The following is a 24,578-nucleotide window of genomic DNA, read 5'->3' as shown; positions in this document are numbered from 1 at the left end:
TCCCAGGGAGCATGTGCTCCATTGGTACAGCTGCTTGGCTGCCTTCCATTGCAGTACTGATTCAGTCTCTTAGAGGTACCATTTATCTTTGTCCCTTGTGTTAAATGTTCTTGTTTTTTTTAAAACTGTGGTCCTGCTGCAAAGCATAGGCATGCCATCCATGTGCATTACAGGAGGTGCCTGCTAATTCTGAGCCACTGAGGTTGATCAGCCTTCATCAGGGCTGATATGATTCTCCTGTCCCACCCCAGGGTCTCTGGCCCCACACAAACTGGTTCAGGGAGTTGAGCTGCCCAGAAATTGAACAACTTTTCCCTTTTGGGGTTAACCTTTGACTGGTTGTTTTTCTTGGACAGCTCAGTGGGATCCAGCAAATGCCAGCACTAGGGGAAGGCAGGACCTGGAATGCACAGCAGGGAAAGACAGGGCTGCAGCAGCCTCAGCACATCTCTGTCAGTTGGTGGGAACACATGGGGCTTCCACAGCAGATTCAGCTGATGTGAAAAGCTTGAAATAGCCCAGCAGTCTCGAGGTATCTTCTCCCAGAGGTTTTGTACAACCCTCTGCTTCCCAGTGTGCTGCTCTTGTTTTGTTCAGTAACAAAATGGAATTGTTAGTGGCAGAGGGATACTAGTTGTCCTAGCTTGCATCTGAAACATGGAAGTAAAATTGACTTTTTTCCTTTCCTTAGTCTATGGTCCTCTAAGCTCTAGTTTAGCTTGCAAACTACACAGCCAGTGGTCTCCTCTAATCACCAAGGAGATACTTCATGGACAAAAGTGAGTTTCTGGTTTGGTAGAATGTGACTTTAACTTGCATTTCTGAGAAGGAGATCATACTCTGTTTTCGAGTGGGATAGTTAATATATCACCTCTGGTACAGTGAGCCTGGGCTCATCACAAGTGCTCTGGCAAGTGATATTTAATCATGCATTTTTGGCAGTTGTCTGTTATCCTGCTTACCAGCTACAAGTTTTTGAATGATGCAGGCTGATGTAGAAAGATCTTTGTGGTTAATGGAAAAATTTTAAATTTTCAGCTGTCTGTGCCATCTCCTGCATTTGCAAATATTGAATAAACACCTGTCTCTCTGCCACCTGCCTTTGTGTTCACTCCTTTCTGTGTCTGGGTGCTACTGCTATCTCACTTTCTAACCCAGTGGCTCCTTTCTGTTATTTTCTGTGTCAGTATGTTAAAGCTGTCTCCTAAGCCTTTCCTGTTTTCTAAGAAATAGTTTTTACTTATAAGCTTGTCAGTAAAATTTCTAGAGTTTTCATGTTTGAACCCAAATTGGAGCAAATATGGAGCAAAACATTACTAAGCTCCTATTTTGCAGCAGTGTTTGCAATGGATGAAGCAATTTCTAATTCATCATCTTAGCTGTATGGAGCAATCTCTTCTGTTCTCTCAAACTTAAGTTAACTCTTAAAACACCTCTTTGTCCATCTTGAATTTTCTGTCAAGACATCAGTGCTGTGTGAGCTTGGCAATATTAGGTGGGTGGTCCTCCCCTGTTGCTTTTCCTTTGCTGTGTTACAGCTTTATGAAAATGTCTCCATGGAATTAATCACTAATGCTTCTGTCATATCTCTTTAATAGTTTGGGCAGCACAGCAGTATCTTGCAGACTTTAAAATTTTGCTGTTGCCTCCGAGTCTCACTTTAAAAGCCAGTGCAAGCATGAGCTGAATGGTGTCAGGCCAGGCCTGCCTTGGTTACACACTGCCTGACTTGGTAAGAAGGCTGTGGATGGTCATGGAAATTCAGTTCCTCTTAACTTCAGTCCTGTTAATCTTTATCCAGTGTCTACATCCACCTCAAGTTTTGCAGAAAACCTCAGTCCTTGTGTAATCAGGCTGGTTCTTACCAGCTGTTGGAATCACTTTTTAAAACTGATGTTCTGCCCTCAACTTGATTTAACTTTGATCTTGTTCTGCTTCTGTCATTCTGATTTTGATGAGTTCTCTACAGCAAAACATGATTCTGTGCAGATACCTGTCTCTTGCTACTGCATAATCTCTTTTTGAATATATTGTTTCTGTTCAGCACAGAATGTTCCTTCCTCAAGTTGTCTTTACTCTTAATCTCTTCTTTTCCTTTTTACCCACAAGATTTGCTTTAATGCCATTGTCTGCAGTGCTGCCTAGAGGAAGGCAAAAGGTGAAGAAGAAAGTTGTTTTTCCATATGGAATGTCTGCATTCTCTTGTAAAGTCTTTGGTGAAAAGAGGTCAAGTGTTGGGTTTTGTTGTGGTTCTGCTGCACCACTGATGGAGGAGGCTCCTCTGGGTCTGCACTCAGCACACCAGGGGTGTATTGCTGAAGTAGAGAAGGTGTTACCAGCTTTGACTGGTCCAAGGTGGGAGTCACTGTCAGGGTATTAGAAACTCTGATAACTTACTCTAATGACTAACTCTAATAACTAAACTCTAATGACTCTACAGGCAGGTTAAAACAAGACACAGTGAACCACAAGGAGTTAGGAGAGCGTGCTGCTTTTGCCAAGTGGGTTTTAGTATCTTCTCTTGATAAACCTTTTATTTTGGTGACAGGCCTAGTAGAAAAGAGTCTTCTTAGGCTGTGACTTCTTAGGCTGCCTTTCAGACCATGTTCCCTGAAACTGTCCCTTGAGTTTTTTTAGGTCTTGGTTTGGGGCAGGGGACAGAAATTCCAGAGATTTTGTCTGCTGACAGTGTAAAACTTCCAATTTGGGTCCCAAATAGTTGGAGTGGAGAACAGCTCTCTTTGGAGCTGGTAGCACATAGTTGTGCCAGTGGTTTTCATCCAGCTCAGGCACGTATGGAGGCAGCACTGTGAAAATGTTCAGCCAAAGGATCTTGGCAGTGCTGGGGATTTTGTGCTTGTGCACCCAGAGGTACTGTGTCATCCTGCCTGCCTGGGGGACACTGGGACAAGCCTTTGCCTCTTGATTTTTCATTCTGGGTGCACACACAGATAGGGGGTGATCTATCTTTGCCTTTTGAACATGACCATTTCCCACTCCATTCTTTCAGGGTAGTTAATGAGACTTGAGCAGGAAATGATAAAGACTGCTCCTGGTAGACAGCTCAAGGCAGTTGAGGCACCAGGTGGTCAGAAGAAGAAATTGTATTCAGCTGGATGTATCTGTGTGCTAATAGTATACAGGCTGAAGTGAAATAAAAAATAGTAGAAAGATGTGGAAAGTTTGAGCAGGGCTGGCTTCTGCAGGAGGAAAGCTTGAGTTCACCGAGACCTCTTTTGAGTTGTAAACAGAGATTTTTGACACTGAGTGGGATTGTAGGAGGTGTGTCTGGCTCAAATTGGAAGGAAATGTTCTGTAGCAAGTCCAGTTCAGCTTTGAAACTCATTGCTGCTTGGATGTCTTTGTATGTACTTACCTTTTTGGCCTTCTTAGGACTCCTGGATAACCTCACATAAGATGGGCACATCGGGGCCTCTTAACACGCATTGACAGTGGCCACACTGTTCATGGCTGATGCCAGGAGGTGGATCAAGCACTTAAAAAACAGTCAGGCTTTCTCCTTCCTGAATGTCCTGCTGAATCTTTGAAGTGGTTTTGAGTGCATCATTGGTGACTGTTGTGCTTGTTTTTTGAGGATGCTCTGATCTGACCCAGGACACATTGCTGAGATCTGGGGAAATGTCTGATTGTGGGAGCAGCTGTAGTCCTTGTCACCTCTGGCCCCAGCACCAGCCAGCCAGGAGCCATGCCGTTTGTCCCAGGTGGAATGATACCGTGTCATTCCACCTGCCTCTTTGAAGCAGCCCTGCAATACGTGAGGCCAGGGAAAGGAGAAGCAGCAACAGGGGCAGTGCCGGGGCTCTGGAGCAGAGGCCGCGTGCTCCGCTCCCGCTCCGGGAGGACGCGCGTGCTCCGCTCCCGCTCCGGGAGGACGCGCGTGCTCCGCTCCCGCTCCGGGAGGACGCGCGTGCTCCGCTCCCGCTCCGGGAGGACGCGCGTGCTCCGCTCCCGCTCCGGGAGGACGCGCGTGCTCCGCTCCCGCTCCGGGAGGACGCGCGTGCTCCGCTCCCGCTCCGGGAGGACGCGCGTGCTCCGCTCCCGCTCCGGGAGGACGCGCGTGCTCCGCTCCCGCTCCGGGAGGACGCGCGTGCTCCGCTCCCGCTCCGGGAGGACGCGCGTGCTCCGCTCCCGCTCCGGGAGGACGCGCGTGCTCCGCTCCCGCTCCGGGAGGACGCGCGTGCTCCGCTCCCGCTCCGGGAGGACGCGCGTGCTCCGCTCCCGCTCCGGGAGGATGCGCGTGCTCCATTCCCGCTCCAGGGAGGGGAGGCCGCGCTGCCGGTTCCTTGCCGGAAGGTGGCACTCCAGCCCCGTGCTTCCTGTCCCCAGGTGCACAGCCAGCGTGGGTGAGGATGGTCACCTGGGGAGGTGGGCAGGAGTTAACCTCTGTCCTGAGCGTAGGAGAAAGGGCAGTGTTTAAAAGCACGAGAACAAAACTGACCCCAGAACGCGGCTAGGCAGCAACCCCAAAGTAAGGTCTTTCTTCCCCGAGTCACTTGCTGACACTGATTTTTTTTTGTCCTGTTGTGCTCCTCTCCTGGCACCTCATTGACTCTTTCCTGGCTCTGGTTCTCTCCAGGAACTCTTCTGTGGCAAGTGTTGTGTTCTCAGTACCAAAATAAGGGAAATCAGCCAACTTCCTCAATTTGTTTTTTCAAGTGGTGGCTGTAGCTGGCAGCTTCTGCCACTGCAAGCAGAAAGCTCGACTTGCTGAGCCTGCTGCAGTCTCCATAACACACCTGCTAGCTCTGCATCTTGCCACGCAGCTCCTTGCTGGAAGGCTGCTGGTGCTTCCCCATGTCTTTGAGCCAATCTTAGTAGGTTCTGAGTGATAGGCACAAATTGTGTGTTAACATCTCTGCTCCAACACAAACAATGGACTGTTTGGCTGGGGGAATGTAGTGATGTTCTGTAGGGCAGCAACAAACAGGTATTAAGTGTTCTTGAAACAGCAAAAGCCACTTCCTGAATTCAACAAGCACATGTTGACTTGTGGGATGGAAGTGGGTTTTAGGTTCTTCTTAGTGATGTGCTGCCTTGCTGTTCTGTACAGGCTTTGTTCTTTGTGTTAGCCTGACATGGTGCCATGGCCTGTCTCTCCTTCCTTCCAGTGTTCCTTTATATGGTTTAGATAGGAGCAACATGATGATAAAGAATCCTGACTCCAGCCTGCTGTAGCTTGATGACTGTCAGCTTTAGTATTTTTCTAGTGGCAAGGAAAAGGGTTTAGTGGTTTTTTTGGGTTGGTTTGTTTGGTTTTTGTTGTGTGTGGGTTTTTCGTTTGGGGTTTGTTTTGGGTTTTCTTTCCCTCCCCACTTCTTCGGCACAGTCTCTTCCCTGCTCTGGGAAGTCTGCCTTTGCAGCAGAACAGTGTCAAGGCCCTGGCAGCTGTTGGGCCCTTGAGCCCTCACAGCAAACTGATGGGCAGAGAAGGGTTTGGTCTTGTCTTCAGTGGGGGAGCTGCTGACAACTGTGGACACCGAGTGTGCCGTGGGAGTGAGGGCTAGGGGCAAGCTGGGTCTAAATACATTCCAAATCTGTGATCAAGCCTGTCATCTAGAGGACAGACTAGGTCATCTTTTATCTTTGTCTTACCAGCCTACAAGGGCTGGGAACCAGGTTCTTTTTTTTGCCCCGAGGATGCAGCTGGGAACTTGGCTTTCAGTATGTTTTTGTGGTCACAAGATGTGTTTTTGATGAGGCTGCATGTACCTTTTCCCCTTGTGTGTGCCTTTTTTTCACTGACACTTCCCTCTGTTACCTTCTCCCTGACCTAGTCCTGCTCTGCCTCTCCCCTGCACTGGATAGATCTAGTTTCTGCTGCACAACTTTGAATTCAATTTTAATTTTGCAGCAGTTGTTTTTCTGAAGCCAAATTTTTCAATTGCTACTTAAGATGAAGAGCACTAATCTTACTCTCTGGAGTAGGAAGTTGCCTGTCTTCATTCTAAATGTACTTGAGTGTGCATCCTGGTATAACTGTGGGGGTTACAAAATATGACTGCATCCTTTTGAAATCCTTTCCTGGAGAAGGAAAAAACCCTTCAAGTGCTTTACATGAGGTGTAGTTCATTGTGACAAGTCCCACAGTCTGAAGGATCTTTCCTAATGCTGCTACATTGAAAATTACACTATACTATTTCAGTCAGGTTCCTTGGTGGCAGTGGGGTTAGGAAGCAAAAATTACTGTAGTGGCTGGGGATTCTGCATAAAAGGTTTAAGAGCCTTTTCTGGCACAGATTGTTTTGGCAAAGCAGCACAGGTTTCTGACAAACAGCTTCCGTGTTTGCAGGGAGTGCAAAGTTGAACTGATAAGCCAAGTTCTTGGAGGGATTATGCAATATTCAAAAGTAGAGGGCATGCAGCTAATGGTCTGGAAACGATCAGAGATTTGTGTGCTCTGGATGGTGGCATCAGAGCTGCATCTGCTCACCTGCATTCCCAGAGGATGCTGGTCTCACACTGGTTTCCCAGAACCAATGTCTGTGATGATGGACTGGGTTGCATGGTGGTGACTGTGGGAGTCGTGGTGTGACTGCAGGTGCCCTCATTAGAAAGGGAATCTTTGAAAGGTGTGTTTCACTCTATATTACATTAAAAGGCTGTTTGGTTTTTATTTTTTTTTTTTTTCCCCCTGATGTCTGAAAAACACTTCATTTGGCCAGTGGATTTGAATGGGAACAACCTAACTGTTCTGCTATGGAGCTGCATTGTTCTTCACAGTGTGTTAACACAGTGCCTGGCAAACAGTGAGCTGTGGTAGTGATCAGAAAAGCTAACAAAATGTTACTGGTGGCAGTAGAGATGCTCAAAAAGTGAGTGATGAGCTCCAGATTTCAGCCCATGTGTCACTAAGGGAAGTCTTCAGTGAAACTCTGCAGAGTCTGAGAAAGGGCTCTAGCATGCAGGCTCTGGGTGATTAGGTGAGAATTTATTGCCCTGGATATCATCCCCATCCAAGCCCATGTGGTGTCATCCACAGGCAGTGTGTGGACTTCTATCTTCTTGGCCTTTGTTTAAAGATGAATTTCTCTGGTGAGTCTGCAGTTTGCAGGAACAGTCCTTGTACTTCCCCCATGCTCCTTCTTACAGTCTTTTCCTCAACAGGCTGAGGAGAATGTCTGTTAGAGGCATAAACAAGAAGGAAAGGGAGTGTGTATTAGGAGGTTATCAGTGCTGCTCAAATCAATTTGTGTGACTGCAGCTTTTCCAGAAGAAAACCCGTGTGCAGTGCCTTCAGCTGAGTGTGCACTCACTGTGCAATTCTGTTTACATCTAACATGTTTTGCTTCTTGACTGAAACCATTCCCAAGGTCTTTCATGCTTGACCTTAGCAGCTTTTGTTTTCCTTTTACCTTTCCATTGATTTGCCTCACCCAATACTCTAGACTGACAAGTTCAGCCCAGGGAAGGTCTGGAGGCCAAGAACACTACTTCTGAAGGTTTCCTGGGGGCATCTTGGGTCCTAGTCCCCTCTCCCAGGTCCATTGAAGTCTAGCAAACGCTTGTGTAGAGCTTTGAATAAGTACCACAATATTATTTAGAGGCTGAGCTAAATCTTGTGTCTGCCTCCTATGGTTTACTGCATGTCAGGTGGGATGATGAATTTTCTTGTCTTCTGCTGGCAGCAGCTCTGTATGCACAGAGACCTTCTGCACATTGGCTGGGTCCAGACCACACATTCACTGAGAAGCAGGTAAAGGCTTTTAGGCCTCTAAACTCATTCAGCTTTCTTAGCTACTAGAGACAGTTTTGGGGATGTGAACAGTGCAGACTTTCCTCTTATTTTATATCCATGAAATGTTGTGGGGTTTCTGCTTTACTGGTAAGGTAAGAAAAACTTTATGCAAGTTTGACTTTTGCAGCTGGTTCCTGTGAAAGCAGCATGATTGCATGTTTTTGGTCAATATTTAAAATTTAATTAGGGCTCAAGTGTGTTCAGCATGGTGCAGAGTGCCAGGGCTCAGCTGTGCACATCAGCCTTGTGTTTCTCAAACTTTGAGACATCAAGTTTAGGCAGGCACCAGGCTGGAAGGTGCTCAAAACATTCCCTGATGTTTCAAGGGGTTTTTACAGATCAGGAACACTGAGTCAAATTCATAAAGCCTTAAAATGAAAAGTATTTCTTGTAGCTTTTTTCTCGTTAGTCTTTAATGCAGCTATCACTGCATGTAAGTTAACAGATGATACCAGTGGAAAACTGAGGTCAGTATCCCAAGAGACCTAGACTAGAGGATGGTAAAAATCATGTGGAGATACAGCTAAATATAGATTAATGCTGAGAACATTCCTGGATATTTGGTTTTGAAAGGCTGCCGCAGCCTCTGTAGTACTGTGAAGTTATAACTCTTTGCTCTCAAATGGTCTTGTTGATCTAAGTTTAGCAGAGCACCCACTTCCTGGCTGAGCGCCCTTGGTTTGTGGTGGCAACCATGAAATTCTCAGCTTTCTCTTTGGCAGGTTCACGAATGTAGCACTTAGGTATGGTTTGTATTGATGTGACTCTAGGAAGAGACCAGCAAGGACACTTTGAGCAGAGATCATCACACATTGCATCTGCTCTTGCTGTTCCTGGACTCTCTGAGCTTCAGCTGCTGAGCAGAGATAGAACTGCTGCTGATCTGACCTGTTCTAATGCGAGCTGAAAAACTGATTAAAGGATTTGACTCTGTTCACATCCATTGTCTATTACTCAAACAAGTCTCAGTGAGGCACTGAGATCTTCCTGATGTGCAACATTCCTCTCCTTTCCAGATCAGGACATCTGTGCAGTTATTTACTAATGATCTTAAGCCGACCCCGCAGATACAAACATCTCAGCTGTTGGCACTATTCTTAGTGTCAGCCACTGCTCTTTTGGGCTTTGAAGTCTGTGTGTTGCTTTCCCTCGTGGCTGCTTAACATTTGGAGCTTGAGAGAGGTGTGACAAGTGGCTCTGTGTACAGGCACAGTGTCCACTGGGATATAGATGGATCTGTGTATTTATGCACAAACCCAAGGAAGCGGTGGTACGACCAGCCTGAAAGTTTTTCCCTAAGTTACTTCTCCCAACACCCCCTGAGTATGTGAACTAAATGAGCTGCAAGAGGGAAGCACTAGATGCTAAAGTGACTGTAGTCAAAACAACTTCATTATCTTTTAAAGCTGTCTCTAGAATTCTTGCAGAGTTCAGAGCACTGCTCTGCTCCCACTGGAAATTTCCCTTTTTCATCCCAAAATAAATTCCTGCTTCTATAGTAATCTGAGTAACTGCCCAATGCAGTCACATAGGAACTTTGGCCTTGCTCACAGTAGTCTGAGTTAATGTCTAATGCTGGTTTTGGAAAGCATTAAAGCTGCCTGAGCAAGTCAATATCTTAACCCATCCTGACAAAACCCCTGCTATGCACCTCTGCATTGGCCCACTGCTGTCTGTTGGCTGTGACATGGAGGGCTGTCCTCATGATCCCTTACAGAGCAGCTGTTTGAGCTACAGTTTTGGCTCTACTTTTGGAGGATCCCTGAGAATCTCAGGTCATGCAATATTCCATCATTAGTCATGCTTTGTGACTACTTGCAGTATTGTTAACGGATTTTTTAGTGTCCTGGAACAGAAAGCAATAAAAGACCAACCTATCTGCTGTAGGACAATGACTCTTTATGATTAGATTAGATTAGTAAGTGGAGGAGGGAGAAGCTGTAACTGTTTTGGGGTCAGTGCCTTGCAGTGCTGTGCCTGAGTGCCTTGAGGCCAAGTTGTAAATGCCCCATATGATGTGTGTTCATGCATTTCATGTGCTCTCAGCCTTTCCAAATATTCAGTGGGCCACTGCAGTCTTTCTTGCATAGCTCGTTTATCAGTGTCTGTACTTCAGTAATGCCAGAAGGAGGAAACATACATTGTCAAAGTACTTATGTATGGCTTTTGCACTTGTGTTCTACTCCTGCTTGATCCTGCTCCATAGCTACCCATGTCAGGATTTAGCTTCTGGGGGCTGGCTCTCCCCTGTTCTCTATGAGGGTTCTCTGCTGTGTCTGCCTGAGACCATACCTTCCAAACCCAGCAGTGAGAATGAGCTCTGGCCTGATGCTGCTGCTGGAAGGAAGGTTTCCCCCACCAGTGCCCCTTTTTTGGCTTCTCTAGGCATATCCTAGCCTGACTTTGTTCTTGTTATCTGAGTGTCACCCAATGCATATTGTTCTGCAGTGGGAGTTGCTGGAGGAGCAAAGATAGTGGCTCCAGTTGTCTCAGGCTTCAGGAAGCTGTAAATCATTGTCTCTGAGGATATTTCTATGTTTGCTGATTCCTTTTGGTCCCTTAATAAGAAATTATACTCTCCTGTGAGATGTTACTGACACTTCTCAGTATTGACTAAAATTGTGTTTCTGTGAATGTGAATTTCTGGAATGTACAACACCTCTGTTCAGTGGGTGACAGGAAGAGTTATGGCTGGTGTAACTGTGCATGTCAAACTCTGGCTGGTTTTGTGCCCATGTCCCCAGGTGAGCAGAAAGCAGCTCAAAGCAGGAGTGTAAAACATGTTTGTGTGCAAGAGTTTTGCTATGAAGGGGCCATCCAAGTGGGCTGAAGTAAGGCTTCAGGGTGTTACAAGTGACAAACTACTTCTATTTTATGTGTCCCAGAACATGGTCTTCTTGCTAGCTACACTGAGAGCTAGTGAAGGTTAAAACACTTGGAGGGGTCTGAGCAGGCATTAACCATGAAAGCTGAAACATTTGAAGCTGGTCAGAACCTTATAGGAGATGAGGAAGATGACAGCAAAAGTTGCCCTATTGCATAAGTAGTTGGAGGTTCTTAGAAACACTGCTGCTGCTGAACTTATTCTGTTTCTTTGGGCCTGGGAGGAAATGCCAGCCTAGCCAGGACCTCTGCTGTGGTCTTGGGACAGCTTTGCTGATGGAGGCAGATGGGTCCTTGTTGAAACCTGACACAGCAATGTGACTGTTGCCCCTTCCACATATGAGAAGAGGCTTTTCCAGCTGCCCTGGCACTGGAAGACTTGTCCTGTAGCCAGGAGTGGCTAAGCTGTGACTGGTTTTATTGGGATGAAGTAGGGACAGAATGTGAATGAGGATGGTCTGGCCTTCCTTGAAGTAAATGGAACTATTTTGAAGGATTAGGTAGTGCTGCTGGTGTCTGCCTGGCCTTAACAGGTACAAGAAGACCTTTGTCCTGCTCTATTTTCCTTGTTATTGTGAAGGTTTGAAATGTTTTCAGGAGGGAAATTTGAATGAGAATTCCCTTCTGTCTCATGTATATTGACTCTTCCTGCAGGGATGAATCCTTTGACAGCAAGATTTAAGGAGATGAAGTAATCTTTAAAACAGTTGGTGCTTCCTTGGCATTTGGGCTGTAGACCATGCATTTCCCAGACCTCCCTGAAGGGTGAGGAAACAGTCAAGTTACGGGGTATAAATTAAACAGGGAGGGCCATGCTTTGCTGTCTGGCACTGGAAGCCAGCTGGATTGTCTTTCCTGAGACCATCAGTCCAAGAGCAGGAGCTTCCATGTGTGAAGACACTCAGATTTTGGCAGCTCTCCCGAAACCTGGCTGTGGCTTTTGTGCTGAGCTGGACTGGGAAGGCATGAATGAGCTTGGTGGGACTCCAGTGAGCTGCTCTGAGGACCTGAGAGCAGTAGGGCTCCAGACACTTCTCCTCAGTTCCTTTTTTGTACAGTTGACATTGGCCAGGCTCCTTGCAGATACATTGTGGAGAGTGGTATCTGTAGTAAACTGGGGATAGGAAGGAGGTGTGCTAGCATACACAACTGTATTTCCTTACCTACTCCTTCACTGTAGGCTATTAAAATAACAATTTTTGGTAGTGCTGTATATTGTTGCCTTGCTTTGTTGAGAGAAGTGCTGGCCATGGTCTTTCCTTAAAGCTACTGTGTTGCACTAAGGAAACTTGCATGTTAAGCGCAGATGGTGGAGCTGGGAAAAGATCTGTATCCTTGTTCTGGTGCACCTCATGGAGAAGCATCTGTGTTAGGGTGCAGATGCTTTTATTTACCAGGAACCAGCTGCTTACTGCAAGGGACTTAGCTCCGTTCTCATAAACAGGCCCTTCTTGCTGTCCTGGAGATTGCAGTCATCTCCATGGTGAGAGCTGCACAAACAGGAGGGAAGATAATGACCTTGCAGATTAAAGGGCAAAAGGAGGTTTCCTAGTACATGAAGCTTGTGCTGATTGCCCTGGTTCTAGATTGAACCAGGAAAGGTAGGCTGTGAAAACAGAAGGGCGCCCTGCAAAAATCGTAGGGCCAGGAGGTGCATTACTCAGCCTTGCAGTGTGGAGAGAAAAAAACAGCACCTGTTTGAGGAACTAAGGTGTGGATGTGATGTTTTCATGGACGTGCCCTTTGAGCATATTTGAGAGGCAATAAGCCCGTCTAATAAAAACTAGCAAAATCTGCCTTTAACTGGCTCTGCTTACCTGCCTTTGATGTAGTTAAAGGGAAGCAGCTCTGCACCGTGCTCTTTGTTAGCTTGGAAATGCAAAGACCAGCAGCATCCCAGTGCGTGTCTGGTAAATATCACCAGAGCCTTGCTCATGTCTGTCATCTGTCCCAGGATGCTGGCCTTAAGTTCCCTTTCTTCAGTACTTAAGTACCTGTGGGAAGCCTGACTCTACAACTCCAGATATGCATAGCTCCTTTTGCCATTCTAGTTCAGGCCTGATCTCATTTGTTTTGAAGCATCTTCTGCCAAGGAGCTTCTTGAGGTCTTTTTCATAATTTAACTTTTTAGAGTTGTAGGAATGCGATCAAGGGAGTGTGAAATGCCACATACCCTGCTCTTCAGCATCTGTGCCTCTTCCCTGTGCTGCTGAGGGATATGTGCAAAGGCGACTTCTGCTGACTAAAAAACCCCCTCATCTCACTTGATGTTTTTCAGGTTCTCAGCTTGGTTGGCTTGTGGCTTAGCTGGTGGTGAAGATGCCTAGAGTATCACTGCTGTTCTTGCTGGGGACACTTGGTATTTATGTAATGCCTCAATCTCTTGCTTGGACCTTCTACTTGGAGAAGGCTACCAGCCTTTCATGTGTTCCCAGTTTTCAGGCTAGCTCTGTCTCTCTTCTCTGGCTGGACTGGGAGTACTGGGAGGTGTTCTTTCTCCTCTGCTCAGGGGAGGCCTCACCTGGAATGCTGTGCCCAGTTCTGAGGTTCTCAGTGCAGGAGAAAAATGAACATATTGGAGAGGAAGGCCACAAAGGGCTTGTGTTGGTGGAACTTATGCCAGGTACTGTGATTCCAGATTGAATGTCCCATTGCTGCAGTGCCAAAGACTGAATCTGCTAATCCTGAACAACATCAGTGGAGAACTTGGTTTGGGGCGTCATAACTTGGGCTAATGCAAAGAAGTTTGTAGCTTTTGGTGTAAGGTGTGAAAAACCTTGTGTGTAGTTTCTTGAGGGTGTGAGTGAAGGTTGTGCCAAAGCTGCCAGTCCTGTTGTTGTTGGAATGGAGTGAGGCGGCAGAAATGTGACCCTTCCTCCTTTCACTTGGCAAGATGGAGCAGTGTTGCTGGCACTGAAACTGCAGCCAGGCTCCTCTTGGAGGTGTGTGGGGTTAGAATGAGAGACAGTAGACAAATGACCATGGGGGAGTGTTATGGAAAGCCTTTTCATTGCAAATGTGGTTGGGTGCTGAAGCAGAGCCCCAGGGAGGTTGTGAGATACATATTCTTGCAAGTAATTCAAAAGTTCATATGAACATTCAAAAGTCTTTTTGCCTGAGTAGTTAGAGCCAGCCAAGCTTGGAGCAGGGTATGGGGCCAGAGACCTCCAGAAGTCAGTTCCAGTTTAATGCTCCTCAGTGGTGGGTGGTACCCAGATGGTGTGGTTCAGCTGTGGCATAAATCACAGCCTGGGATTGTGCCTGATTGCCTTTTCCTAGGCTGGCATGATAAACAGATGCTAAGGAGGTGCCTTAGTACTTCTTTGTGGGAAGTGTGCATCTTTCTGGAGATGTTCACGAGGAGATGATGAGTGCCTGTTGCTGGGTTTCACATTGTATGTATTGTTTCAGTCTTCCTCTTTCCTTCCTGCAGGTACAGCTACATGATTGACAATGTCATTCTGCTGATCACTGGGACTCTGCACCAGCGTTCCATCTCCGAGCTGGTGCCCAAATGCCATCCTCTGGGAAGTTTTGAGCAGATGGAAGCTGTGAACATTGCTCAGACACCTGCAGAGCTTTACAATGCAATCTTGGTGGACACTCCCCTGGGTGAGTGGAGCTGTTCAAAATACCTCTCAGCTGTCTGTGGTGGAACAGATGTCCCTATCTCCAGCTAAGCCTAAGTTGTGCTCCAGGAAGACACGAAGCAGTGGGTAATGCACAGCTGTGGCTGTACTGCCTGTGGTGGCTGGGCTTGAGTTCAGGTTTATGTCTGTCCTATACCATTTTTTCCTCTAGAGGACCAGCTACCTCTCTGTACCCTTCAATCAGTGTCCAGGGAATCACAGTGGTAGGGCAAAGTGCTGGACAGTTTGGTTTTTGTGAGCCAGGCTATTGGGTCTTCTGCTGGAATGAATCACTTGATTTCTAGCACTTTTAGTTGGACCATTGGGTAATTTCTTGTATGCAGTTTTTATAGATAATTATAGAGATCTGCACATGCCCAGTCTTGTTTTGAGACTACTAAAATTAGCACTAGTTAAATAAAAGCCCTTTATATAAACAAAAAACAAACCCAAACAACCACAGCAAAACAAAGAAATTTCCAAGTGTCTTTTAAAACTCATTGTATAGCAGCATCCTGGACTGAGGTGTATTATCTCAAGGCTACAGGCTTATTCAGGAGGCACATAATGCTAAAACCAAGTGTCTTATGAAGAGCTAGTCAGACAGATCTGTTCTTTAAAGATAAAAGGTGTAGGAAGTGGTTCTGGAGAAAATATGGAAGTCTTTGCAGTAGTAGGGGAGGTAGTCACAGGTGACTTTCTAGTTTAGCATCTGTGGGCAAAAACGTAATGAGATATGCCTGAGTCAGTGATTAGTCATTCTTTTGGGGTTGCTAGAAAGAAGAAAACACTCTAAGTCATCATGCTGTCTTTGATAGAAATGGTTGACTTTGGAACTGAAAGTGCTTTTTTAAATGCTCTGTGTAATAATGGGGCAAATGAAGTAGTTGTCATGGAAAAATAACTTGTGCCCAGTAAAGAAGGGAGAACCTGCCTCAGGAGATGTGGGTTGCAAGGCAGGGCAACAACAGAGCAGGAGAACTGAGGCTCTGCATGCAGCTGAGTTGAGCCCACTGTAGGGATGATGTGTGGGAAGAAAATCCTCCTCACAAGTAAGTGGGAACCTTCCCATTTTGGCAAGAAGATAGAACAGAGATATTCTCTGAGACCTTAAAGCTTCCAGCAGAATATGGAGTGAAAATGCCCCATGTCAGTTTTGAGATGGTTCTGGACAACATGGCTGGCAACTGAGGGTCTTTGCCTCTTGCTTTCATGTCCTTGTACATGAGTTGGTTTTGCCTGCTTCAGCCCTGCCTGGGCTAGCTTCTCCAGACCTTTGCCCTGGCCATGCCCTTGGGGCTGTGTACCAACTAATGTGGCATTTCTTCAGCAGGGGAACATGGGGAGTAGCTGTGTTGCCTAAACAAGCAGGCATGCAGGCTTCAGTTGTTTAACTTGCACTCTTTCCAGTGACCACACGCAAAGAAACAGCAGCTCTATCTCCTAAAAGGACTTGAGTAGCTACGTGGCTTGGTGGGAATGCCTAACCCCAAATGGCTTTCATAGGTTAACAGGACTGTAAGCCTAATTTGGGATATTGGAGGGCCAAGAACTGAAATAGCTGTGTACTCATTCCTCAGCTACTCTGAAGTAGCCACTGCTTAGCTATCCAGGCTGGCCAGCACATCCTGCAGTAAAAACCAGTCCTGGCACACTCTGTTTGCCTTTTTGCCAACCATCGGGAGCAGCGTTCCCCTGGACACGTGGCATTGTGCTCTTGGTGCTGCAAAGAAACTTCTGCAGAGGTTAACCTCTGTTCAGGACCCTCCAGACCCACACTGTGACTGCTGTCCTTCCAGGCAGCTCATACTATAAAAGTGGTGCAGGCCAGAGGTGTGAGCCTGCCTTGCAGCTGGTTTTTTGCACAGAGCAGAGCACTGGTCAGTTCTCAGCACGACTGTGGTGTCTGTTACCCACAACTGCACTGTGTAAGCTGAGACAGATCAGATTTCTTTTTGTAGCAAATTCAGCAAAGTTGGTTACTGAGTGAGGGTTGAAGTCAGGAAGTCCTGTCAATGGGTTTTATTGTACTACTCGTTTGCATTTACACTGTAGATGTAAAAGACTCATCTGTATCTGCAGCTTGCAGCACCTGTTTGATCTGAAGTCTATGTTCTTTAGATGGCAACAACTTCTCCAGCTCCCTCCCAGCAGTACTCTGGCAAAGTATGTAGGGCTGAGCATCCTACCAAGTCCTACTAATTTATTCTGTCTCCTGTTACTAACTTTCAGCTAGAGAAATAGAAGCCCCTGGAAGAAGTGGAAAATGAGACCGATAGACTTGACCAGGAGAAACAACTCCTGACTCCAACCATGACCAGTGTCATGGGCTATAGGAGCTATGGCATCATCATACCTTCTTAATCCCCACTAAGATATTGTAGAAGGAGGGAGAAGCATCAGCTCCTTGTGTTTCATCAGCTGCTGTCTCACAGGTGCTTAAGCACTCCTGCAATGCTGTAGCAGGCTGTAGCAGTTCAAAGCTGCCTTGTCACCTCCAAGTGCCTGCATCTGGGAGCAGTTGGGGAATGCTTATTTTTAAATGCAGGTTTCTCTATCACTGATACTGGGGGCTAGAGCTCAGAATTTCTGCTGGGAATAGGCTGTTAACAAAACCATAGGACTAAGGGGTAAAGAAAGATTTTCATATGAGAACCCCCAAAATTATTATGGCCTAAGGAACCATGGTGGAGCCTGAGGTTTTGAGTCATGACAATTTGGCTGCTGAAGATAAGGGCCAGGCCTAGGAGGGACAAGCTCAACACAGGATGTGCTTCTGCCTGGTATTGTTGAGGAGTCTGGAAAATGCTGAGCATGGCTCTGGTTAGGGCAATGCTAACTCTGTCTCTGGCTCTGTTTCAGCTGCTTTCTTCCAAGACTGCATATCTGAACAGGACCTGGATGAAATGAATATTGAAATAATTCGAAACACGCTGTATAAGGTAAATGAATCACAGAGTCACAGAATGGGTTTGGTTGGAAAAGGCCACCATGGGTCATCTGGTTCAACCTCCCTGCTCAAGTAGGGCTATCCTGGAGCACATGGCAGAGGATTGTGTCCAGATGGTTCTGGAATATCTCCAGTGAGAGAGGCTCCACACCCTCTCTGGGCAAACAGTTCCAGTGCATGGTCACCCACACAGTAAAAAAAGTTCTTCCTCATATTCAGGTGGAACTTTTGTGCATCAATTTCTGCCTGTTGCCTCTTGTCCTAGTGTCCTCTCCTTCCTGCGAAAGGAAGGAGATGTAAACTTTCCTATTTATTCCTGGCATGGTGATTAAACATGGCCAAAACTCACTCCCATCCATTGGAAAGTAAAGATAACACTCCTGGAGGGGCCTGACATCCGATCACACAGCTCTGCTGAGTCAGGGACCAGAGCTAGGCAGAAAGGATTTTCTCAAGAGTCTGTGCAAGAGATTTTACAGAGGTTGTGTCTTTGAATTTAGTCATGCCCCAGGCAGGCAGGAGAAGTCTCCTCCATTACCACATGGGTTCATAGGTGCAGTTAACTGCATTCACAGTGACTAAACTTAAACTTGGTTGAAGGACTTCCATTGGCTTCACTCCCTGTCTTGAGCCCTTCCCAAAGACTTTCCACCTGTCTGTTCAAGCCTTCTGTGGCTGTGATTGGGGTTAGATGCTCTTGGTAGAGCAGTGTAAAAGCACAAGCTGGGGAGAGTATGGGCAGAGGGATGTGGAGGGGGCTAAGGATCTCCTTGTCCCGAGCTGTCATCTCTGCAGGCTGTGTCTGGTTTTAGCTGGCAGTGTTGAAGCATGTGTTTATGTGCAGGCTGTGGCTATCGCTCCATCTCGACTCTCTGGATCAGGGGTGGGATGTAGATTTTATCTGTCAATCTTGTTTTGGCTGGTCACGTCCAGCCTGCAGTCAGTGTGACCTCTTCTTCCCAAGAAAGCTGTAGCCTGTTTGGAGAGGCAGAGAGCAGGTCAGGCGTGAAGGGAAGAAGGCAAAGGGAGGGAAAAGGAGCGGCATGTCAGCAGTCATGCCCAGCTGCCTGTGGCCTCTGGCATGTACTGGTCTTTGCTGTAACAGGGAGGGACACCTGTGTGCATAAACACCACAGCCTTGCAGGGCACAGGCCTCGCTCTCAACATGAGGCAGGAGGGGGAAGGCAGGCAGCAGAGTGGGCACAGGGAAAACTGGTTGGGAGGGAGGTGGGATGTATCCCCTTGGATCCCAGCTGCCATGTCCTTTCCCATATCCTTTTTGAGGCTCAATACTGCTTTGTAGTCTGCTCTTCCAACCCACAAATGGAAATGTAGGTGCCTGTAATGCCTCAGTATGTGCTGGCACTTGTTCTTGCTAAAGAGCTGCCCCTGGGGAATACAGGGGCTCTGTCCGTAACAAATCACTGGGATGAAGGGGTGGAAAAGGTGATTGCTGCTTATAGACTACTTGAAACTACCTCTCTCCCCAGGGACTGGAAAATGTATAATACAATGCAAATGAGGGAAATAAAATCAGGTCTGAAATCTGCAGAGAACTACTCTGAAAAGCACAACAGGCCTGGGACAGATGCCTGCGTTCGTGTGGAGTTGGCATGGGAAGGGGAAGTGCTATCTCCCAGACATACTGGAGGCTTTTAAGGAATCTGAGTGTGTTGACAGAAGGTTTGAGCAGGATTCATATGAGGAAGGCTATTACAAAGGCTTCTTGTTAGCAATGAAGATTCTCAAATGGAAATATGATTAAAATGGGGAACAGAGGTTAAAAATGGTCAGTGCTTAGTGTAGAGTGCAGCCAAGTCTTGCAATGGAAGTGTGCTGGCATTGTTATCTTTATTGCTGGCCTTGTTATCTTCAGTTCTTACTCCCTTTGTTCCATCTCTTGTTGAAGTGAAGCCAGCTGACTGTTGGCCTTTGCTGATGACTTTCTTGTAGGAACCAGTTGAAGGAGCTTTGTGACTGGACAGTAAAATAAAGCAGGCAGATCAGTGTGGATAAATGTGGAGTGGTGTATGGGAGAGGCCAGGAAGGAATCCTAACTCTGCTGGTATAGTGAGGGTCTCCTTGTTCCTTCCTACTACTAACTGGAATCTTGGGTAATGATTGACCTAAGTAATTGTCTCTATACAAGGTTACTTGTTCTTAACAGTAATAAAGAACTGTGTGGGTATCACTGTGCTACTGCATGCATCTGTAAAGTGTGTTTGACCTGGATACTATCTCATTCCTCTCATCTCAGAATATGAATAGCAAAACAGGAGATGATGCTAAGGCAGACACATTTAGAGGATTGGGTAGGATGACTTCGGTTCAGAAAACTGCAGGAAAAGGTTAGGATTCCTCACCTGGCAGAGGAGGGTGGTATCCACAGATGAAGTTGGAAAAGTCAGTGTGGATGGACAGGCCAAGGCCTGTCTTCAGACTGGATTTGAGGACAGATGAGGCTAGCAGGAGGCAGGGGGAGTGGGTTCATGAAAAGGAAGACCCATGAAGGATCATTAAAGGCAGAGACACCTCTGTTCCTGGGGTAAGGGCTTCAGGACACTGGAGTTTTTCTGCCAGTTGCTGTCACTGGAAGGGTACCCAGTGCAGCTGTTTACAGACTGTTTCCATGTTGTCTGTGATATTGGATCCCCATTCACTGGTGGATATTTGAGTTCACCTATATTTGCTTCTAAAGCCTTAGGCTTGTGCATGAGCTCTGATAAGGGCAGGGTTGTGACTGAATCTCTTCTCCATGTTCACTTTCCTGTCAGCCTCAAACAGCATCCATTATCCATGTCCTTGTTCCTGTGGTAACTGCAGTCTGGTGCTCTGTGCTCTCCTCCACCTGAGCAGTGGCAAGTGCTGGAGAGGCTTTCTTTGGGTGATGCTCACCCAGCATTGTCCTCTTGCACTGTGTGGTAACAAATATTTACAGAACACAGTCATCCAGGTGCTTTCCTGGTGCAGAGGGTGAGGGTATCCAGCTTGTACATTCTTAGTCCCTCTTCAGTCCTAGAGTTGTTGTGATAAAGCAGAGATTTGTGGTGTCTCAGCATCCTTTTATTCCATCCCTTTAAAGTGATTCTGGTTGCAGCTCTCTGCTCGGGGAGGCGTTTTATTACTTGATCACTTCTTCTGAGAACATTTTTGCTGAACGATACTTTTAGCCATCCACAGCCTTCTTAGGCTCCCCCTGGGAGACAGAGTCATCTTCCAGATGGATTACGGAACATCTCCACAAAGGATTTCCTGGAGGCAGCGTAGCTGTGCCTGGCCGTGTGTTTTCTGCAGTGCTTCAGTTGGGATAGAGACCAAGTGGCCGCAGTGTGAAAAGAGAATTAGAGAGAATGGCTGGTTTCTTTCACAGATGTCCTGTCTCATCTCTTGACTCTGCTTACACAGCGCTCCTTTCTGAGTGTAGGTCTTGCAGCTATGGTTGTGTGGCTTGGCATGTTTGTGGAGGCCAGAGCAGGGTCAGGAAACCACGTGAGACTTCAGTAAAATGAGTTAGGCGACTCAAAGGAGAAAAATAGGCTTTAACCTTGCTGCCTGGGGATCTTGCCCACAGTAAGCTCATGCAGTCACTTGAACAAACCCAACCACAACCCTTCATGTCTCTGGCTCCTGGGGAAAGCACAGTCGTTGTGTGGGCAAGTTCACATGGGGCCAGAGTGCCTGTGCTGTGTTACAGAGCGTCTGGGAGCAAGCAAGCAAAGTCTGCTTGCTGTCTGTCCTCTGCTGAAGGCCCCTGTGGGGGAGTAGATGAAGCTGTGTAGGAGAATGCTCATCTGCCCTCTCTCTTCCAGGCTTACCTGGAGTCCTTCTACAAGTTCTGCAAGACGCTGGGAGGTACCACGGCAGATGCCATGTGCCCAATCCTGGAGGTAGGTCTGGAAACTTCCATAGCTGGATGATATTACAGTGATGGTCATCACTCCCTGCTCAGGCCCAGCTCGTCTGCCAGCTGTTAAGCATTCTCCAGGTCATGCTCAGCATCTCCACGCCCACTTGACCTGCTCACTGGGAGGCCTGGGGAACACTGCCTGAGCATGACTTTGGTTCCCCAAGTACTGATACCTTTGTTGCTTCTGTGGCATCATCTTCATCCTCTCACATAGATAACATGTAGGAGAGCTACCAGAGCTGTTTGGGTCACAGCCTCTCTCCATGCCAAAGCTTGCTGTGAGACGTGCAGAACTTAACAGCAGTAGATGAGAGACACTCCTTGGCTTGGGCAGGATTTGGCTTGTGCCTGGGATGGGGATTTCCTCACCTGAATGCTCCCAGCACTGGGCATACTGGGAGCCAGCACTTGTAGCCTGCCCTAGCAGAGCACTGGAGAGCTGTACACATCCCAGCAGCCTCCTCATGCTGTCCTCTGATGTGGCTGTGTGCAGAGCAGCACTGATATCTGCCAGCCTCTGGTAAAGATGCTGCATCCCAGCATGAGCCACTCTTTTCCCACAGTTTGAAGCTGACCGGAGGGCCTTCATTATCACCATCAACTCATTTGGTACTGAGCTGTCCAAGGAGGACCGAGCCAAGCTGTTCCCACACTGTGGCAAGCTCTACCCTGAGGGCCTGGCTCAGCTGGCCAGGGCAGATGACTACGAGCAAGTCAAAAACGTTGCTGACTACTACCCTGTGAGTGCTCTGGGGTGAGGGCCGTGGGGATTGGTACAAGAACCTGCTCTGGGTCAGAGCTTCTTGGGAATATGGGGGAACTTGTGGGTTGACATCTTGGGGATAGAGGAGCTAGTCTTCTCTGATGCTGTTGGTCCTGTGCTCTGCTTGGACAGGACTTGGCTTGCCCGAGATGTCACTGGCTTGTTAGTCATGGCTGTCATTTTAGGGGTGATTGGGAGACAATGTTCCTTGTCCAAGGGTGTGGGGACTGCCCTTACCACCAAACCCTTGAGGTGCTGATGTGGCAGCAGTGACAGACTCTCCTTGCCTTATTTGGGAAAGGAAATGTGTTTTCAGTGAGAAGTGGAGTTGCCCCACTTCCAGCCTTGAGCTCTGGCTCAGTTCAAGATGGGACACTGGCCTGGGAGGGCACGTTTGGATTTGTCTGTGTTCAAAGCACTTTGTGCGTGGCTGGGGACCTGTTTGGAGTCGGAGCTCAGTGTCCCCTTACTGAGCAGCCTGTGTACATGGGCACAGGGGTCTGGCCCAAACCCTGCAGTCTGTACGTGGAGGGGTCTGTACCTGATGCCCCTTTTCCTGTGGCTCAAAGCAATGATACACCTTTGAGAGCTGCACGTTTTGGAGAAGGGGCAGGACTCTTGGCTTCTCTGTCCTCTGACTTGACAGGGTGGCTGGAGTATCTGTGACACAGTGGGCCCTCAAGTTCTGCTGAGTTTGGGTACAGGGTATATCCTCATGTAATGCCTTCCTGCAGGAGTACAAGCTGCTGTTTGAAGGGGCTGGCAGCAACCCTGGAGACAAAACCCTTGAAGACAGGTTCTTTGAGCACGAGGTGAGTGAGCCATGAGATGCTGCTTGATGTGTGCCATTTGCAAAGCTCCAGGTGTCAGGAAGCTGGTCTGCTGCCCTCTCAGCAGCGCTGTGGATGAACAAGGTTTGGGGGAAGGAGAAGCATGCTTGCCCTCTGCTCCTGCATGAGAATGGGAGCCTGGCATAGTGCTTGGCCTGTTGTCTCACCCAGACAGATTCTAGCAGTGTGAGGAGGCATGTTTGGGGCTGCTAATGGATATTTGGTCCATCAACAGCAAAACCAGAGTGTAACTGCATGGAAAATAAGGACTTCTATGGTACCTGAGTTATAAATATTTCCCCCTTCAAATGTCAGAGTCTGTCCTGAGCCATGTGCTATAGGTTGGAGCTGTCCTGAGGACCTAGTGAGATGCAGAAAGGATACCTGTGCACAGCCTTCAGCCTGTTGGGAAGTCATGGGTCCTTCCAAGCAGCTGCATGCTTGCCTTGACCGACTCCTCCTATCTGAGGTGAACAAATGACATGTCATCCTCTGGGCTTTCCCCAGGTAAAGCTGAACAAGCTGGCCTTCCTCAACCAGTTCCACTTTGGAGTCTTCTACGCCTTCGTGAAGCTGAAGGAGCAGGAGTGCCGCAACATTGTGTGGATTGCAGAGTGCATCGCCCAGCGACACAGGACCAAGATTGACAACTACATTCCCATCTTCTAACTCTGCTCTGCTCCTGCCCCACCCCTGGAGTCCGGAGGGACCCCTAACTCCCTGATTTGTCCCTTGCCCAGACTCCAGGGATGTCCCATCTGTGGAACTGGATCAAATGAGGAAACTGTACAGTTGCTAGTTAAATTATTCACAAGCTGGAGTTGTGTGTGCTGTGAGACGTCCGGAGGGACCAGTGGTCCAGGCTTAGCCCTGTGCAGCAGGAGGGCCTCCTGTTGTGTATGCAGTAGTCACAGTTCACAGTGTTCCTGTACTAATTGCTGTGTGTGCTTATGCTCATAGAGCTGCAGGGGGCTGCCTCTGAGGGGGTCCCACTGCTGCAGAGGAATGGGTCAGGTCTGCCATGGCTGGGGGCCCTCTGTCAAGTGCTCTGCACGTCTCCTACTCAGTGTTGTTCCTGTGAGATGTAGTTAGAATGTGGTTTGTAGCGTAGCCCATGCTGCTGTGCAATCCCTGCATCCCCTTGTAGTGAACCCTGACCTGGGAGAGACCAAGCAACCCTGGCCAGGACTGGAATGGAGCCTGTGGGAATGTGAGGGCAGAGCCAGAGTGCTTGTGGAGCACAGTCCTCCCACTCTGGCAGTGTTTGCACTTCATGCAATCTTTCTGTGTCTGCAGAAGCAGCTCTCATTAGTCTCCCTACTGCCCTGGACAGGACTCCATAAGCTGGCTGAGCTCCTTCCTCAGAGCTGTGGAGAACTACAGCTTGCAGTTTACTGGCACAACCATGGAAGAGCCGGGGCTCCTCTGGTCTCTGCAGATGGTGGTGTACCCCTGCACCCCTCCAGGGTAGACATCCAGGCTTCTCCCCTGCAGAGGGTGGATTGGCACTGCCATGGAGCTGCATGGCACAGCTGGCCAGGGGCCAGAGCAGCCTTAGTCACCCTGGTTGGGGCAGGCCCTGCCTATCTGTGGTCTAGGGTGGGAACCATGCCCTGGGCATGGTGTGGCCCTCCTCTTTGCTGCTCTGTTCTGGCTGGCTCCTACTTGCACTTGAGTTCTGGGAGATGTGCAATGGCAGCAGACAAGCTTTGCTGGAGGGAAACACGCTGGATGCTGCTGGGAGGAAGGATCAATGGAGAGTGGTTCTGTCCCAGCTTGTGCTGTGGTCACCTCTGCAGTTTGTTTTCCTGTGATTCCCCTCCTCTCTACACCAATAAATATCTGCCTACTGCACTGTTC

At 47.9% G+C, this 24,578-nt stretch overlaps 1 protein-coding gene across 1 annotated transcript in view; it reads left to right on the top strand.

The window, feature by feature from the left end:
- The window catches only part of ATP6V0D1 (ATPase H+ transporting V0 subunit d1), a 34,496-nt gene extending 9,924 nt beyond the window's left edge, over window positions 1-24,572 (top strand). Inside the window, exons 3-8 of the mRNA XM_064387195.1 lie at window positions 14,073-14,251; window positions 17,131-17,210; window positions 21,028-21,105; window positions 21,689-21,865; window positions 22,623-22,700; window positions 23,226-24,572. Of these exons, the coding sequence (XP_064243265.1) occupies window positions 14,073-14,251; window positions 17,131-17,210; window positions 21,028-21,105; window positions 21,689-21,865; window positions 22,623-22,700; window positions 23,226-23,387 (754 nt within the window). The 3' untranslated portion in view covers window positions 23,388-24,572. The remainder of the gene's footprint in view (window positions 1-14,072; window positions 14,252-17,130; window positions 17,211-21,027; window positions 21,106-21,688; window positions 21,866-22,622; window positions 22,701-23,225) is intronic.
- Window positions 24,573-24,578: the final 6 nt, after the last annotated feature.

The sequence above is a fragment of the Passer domesticus genome, chromosome 12 (assembly GCF_036417665.1).
Source record: "Passer domesticus isolate bPasDom1 chromosome 12, bPasDom1.hap1, whole genome shotgun sequence".
NCBI lineage: Eukaryota > Metazoa > Chordata > Aves > Passeriformes > Passeridae > Passer > Passer domesticus.
Note: the sequence above shows the minus strand (reverse complement) of the source record. Positions and strands in the feature narration are given on the sequence as shown.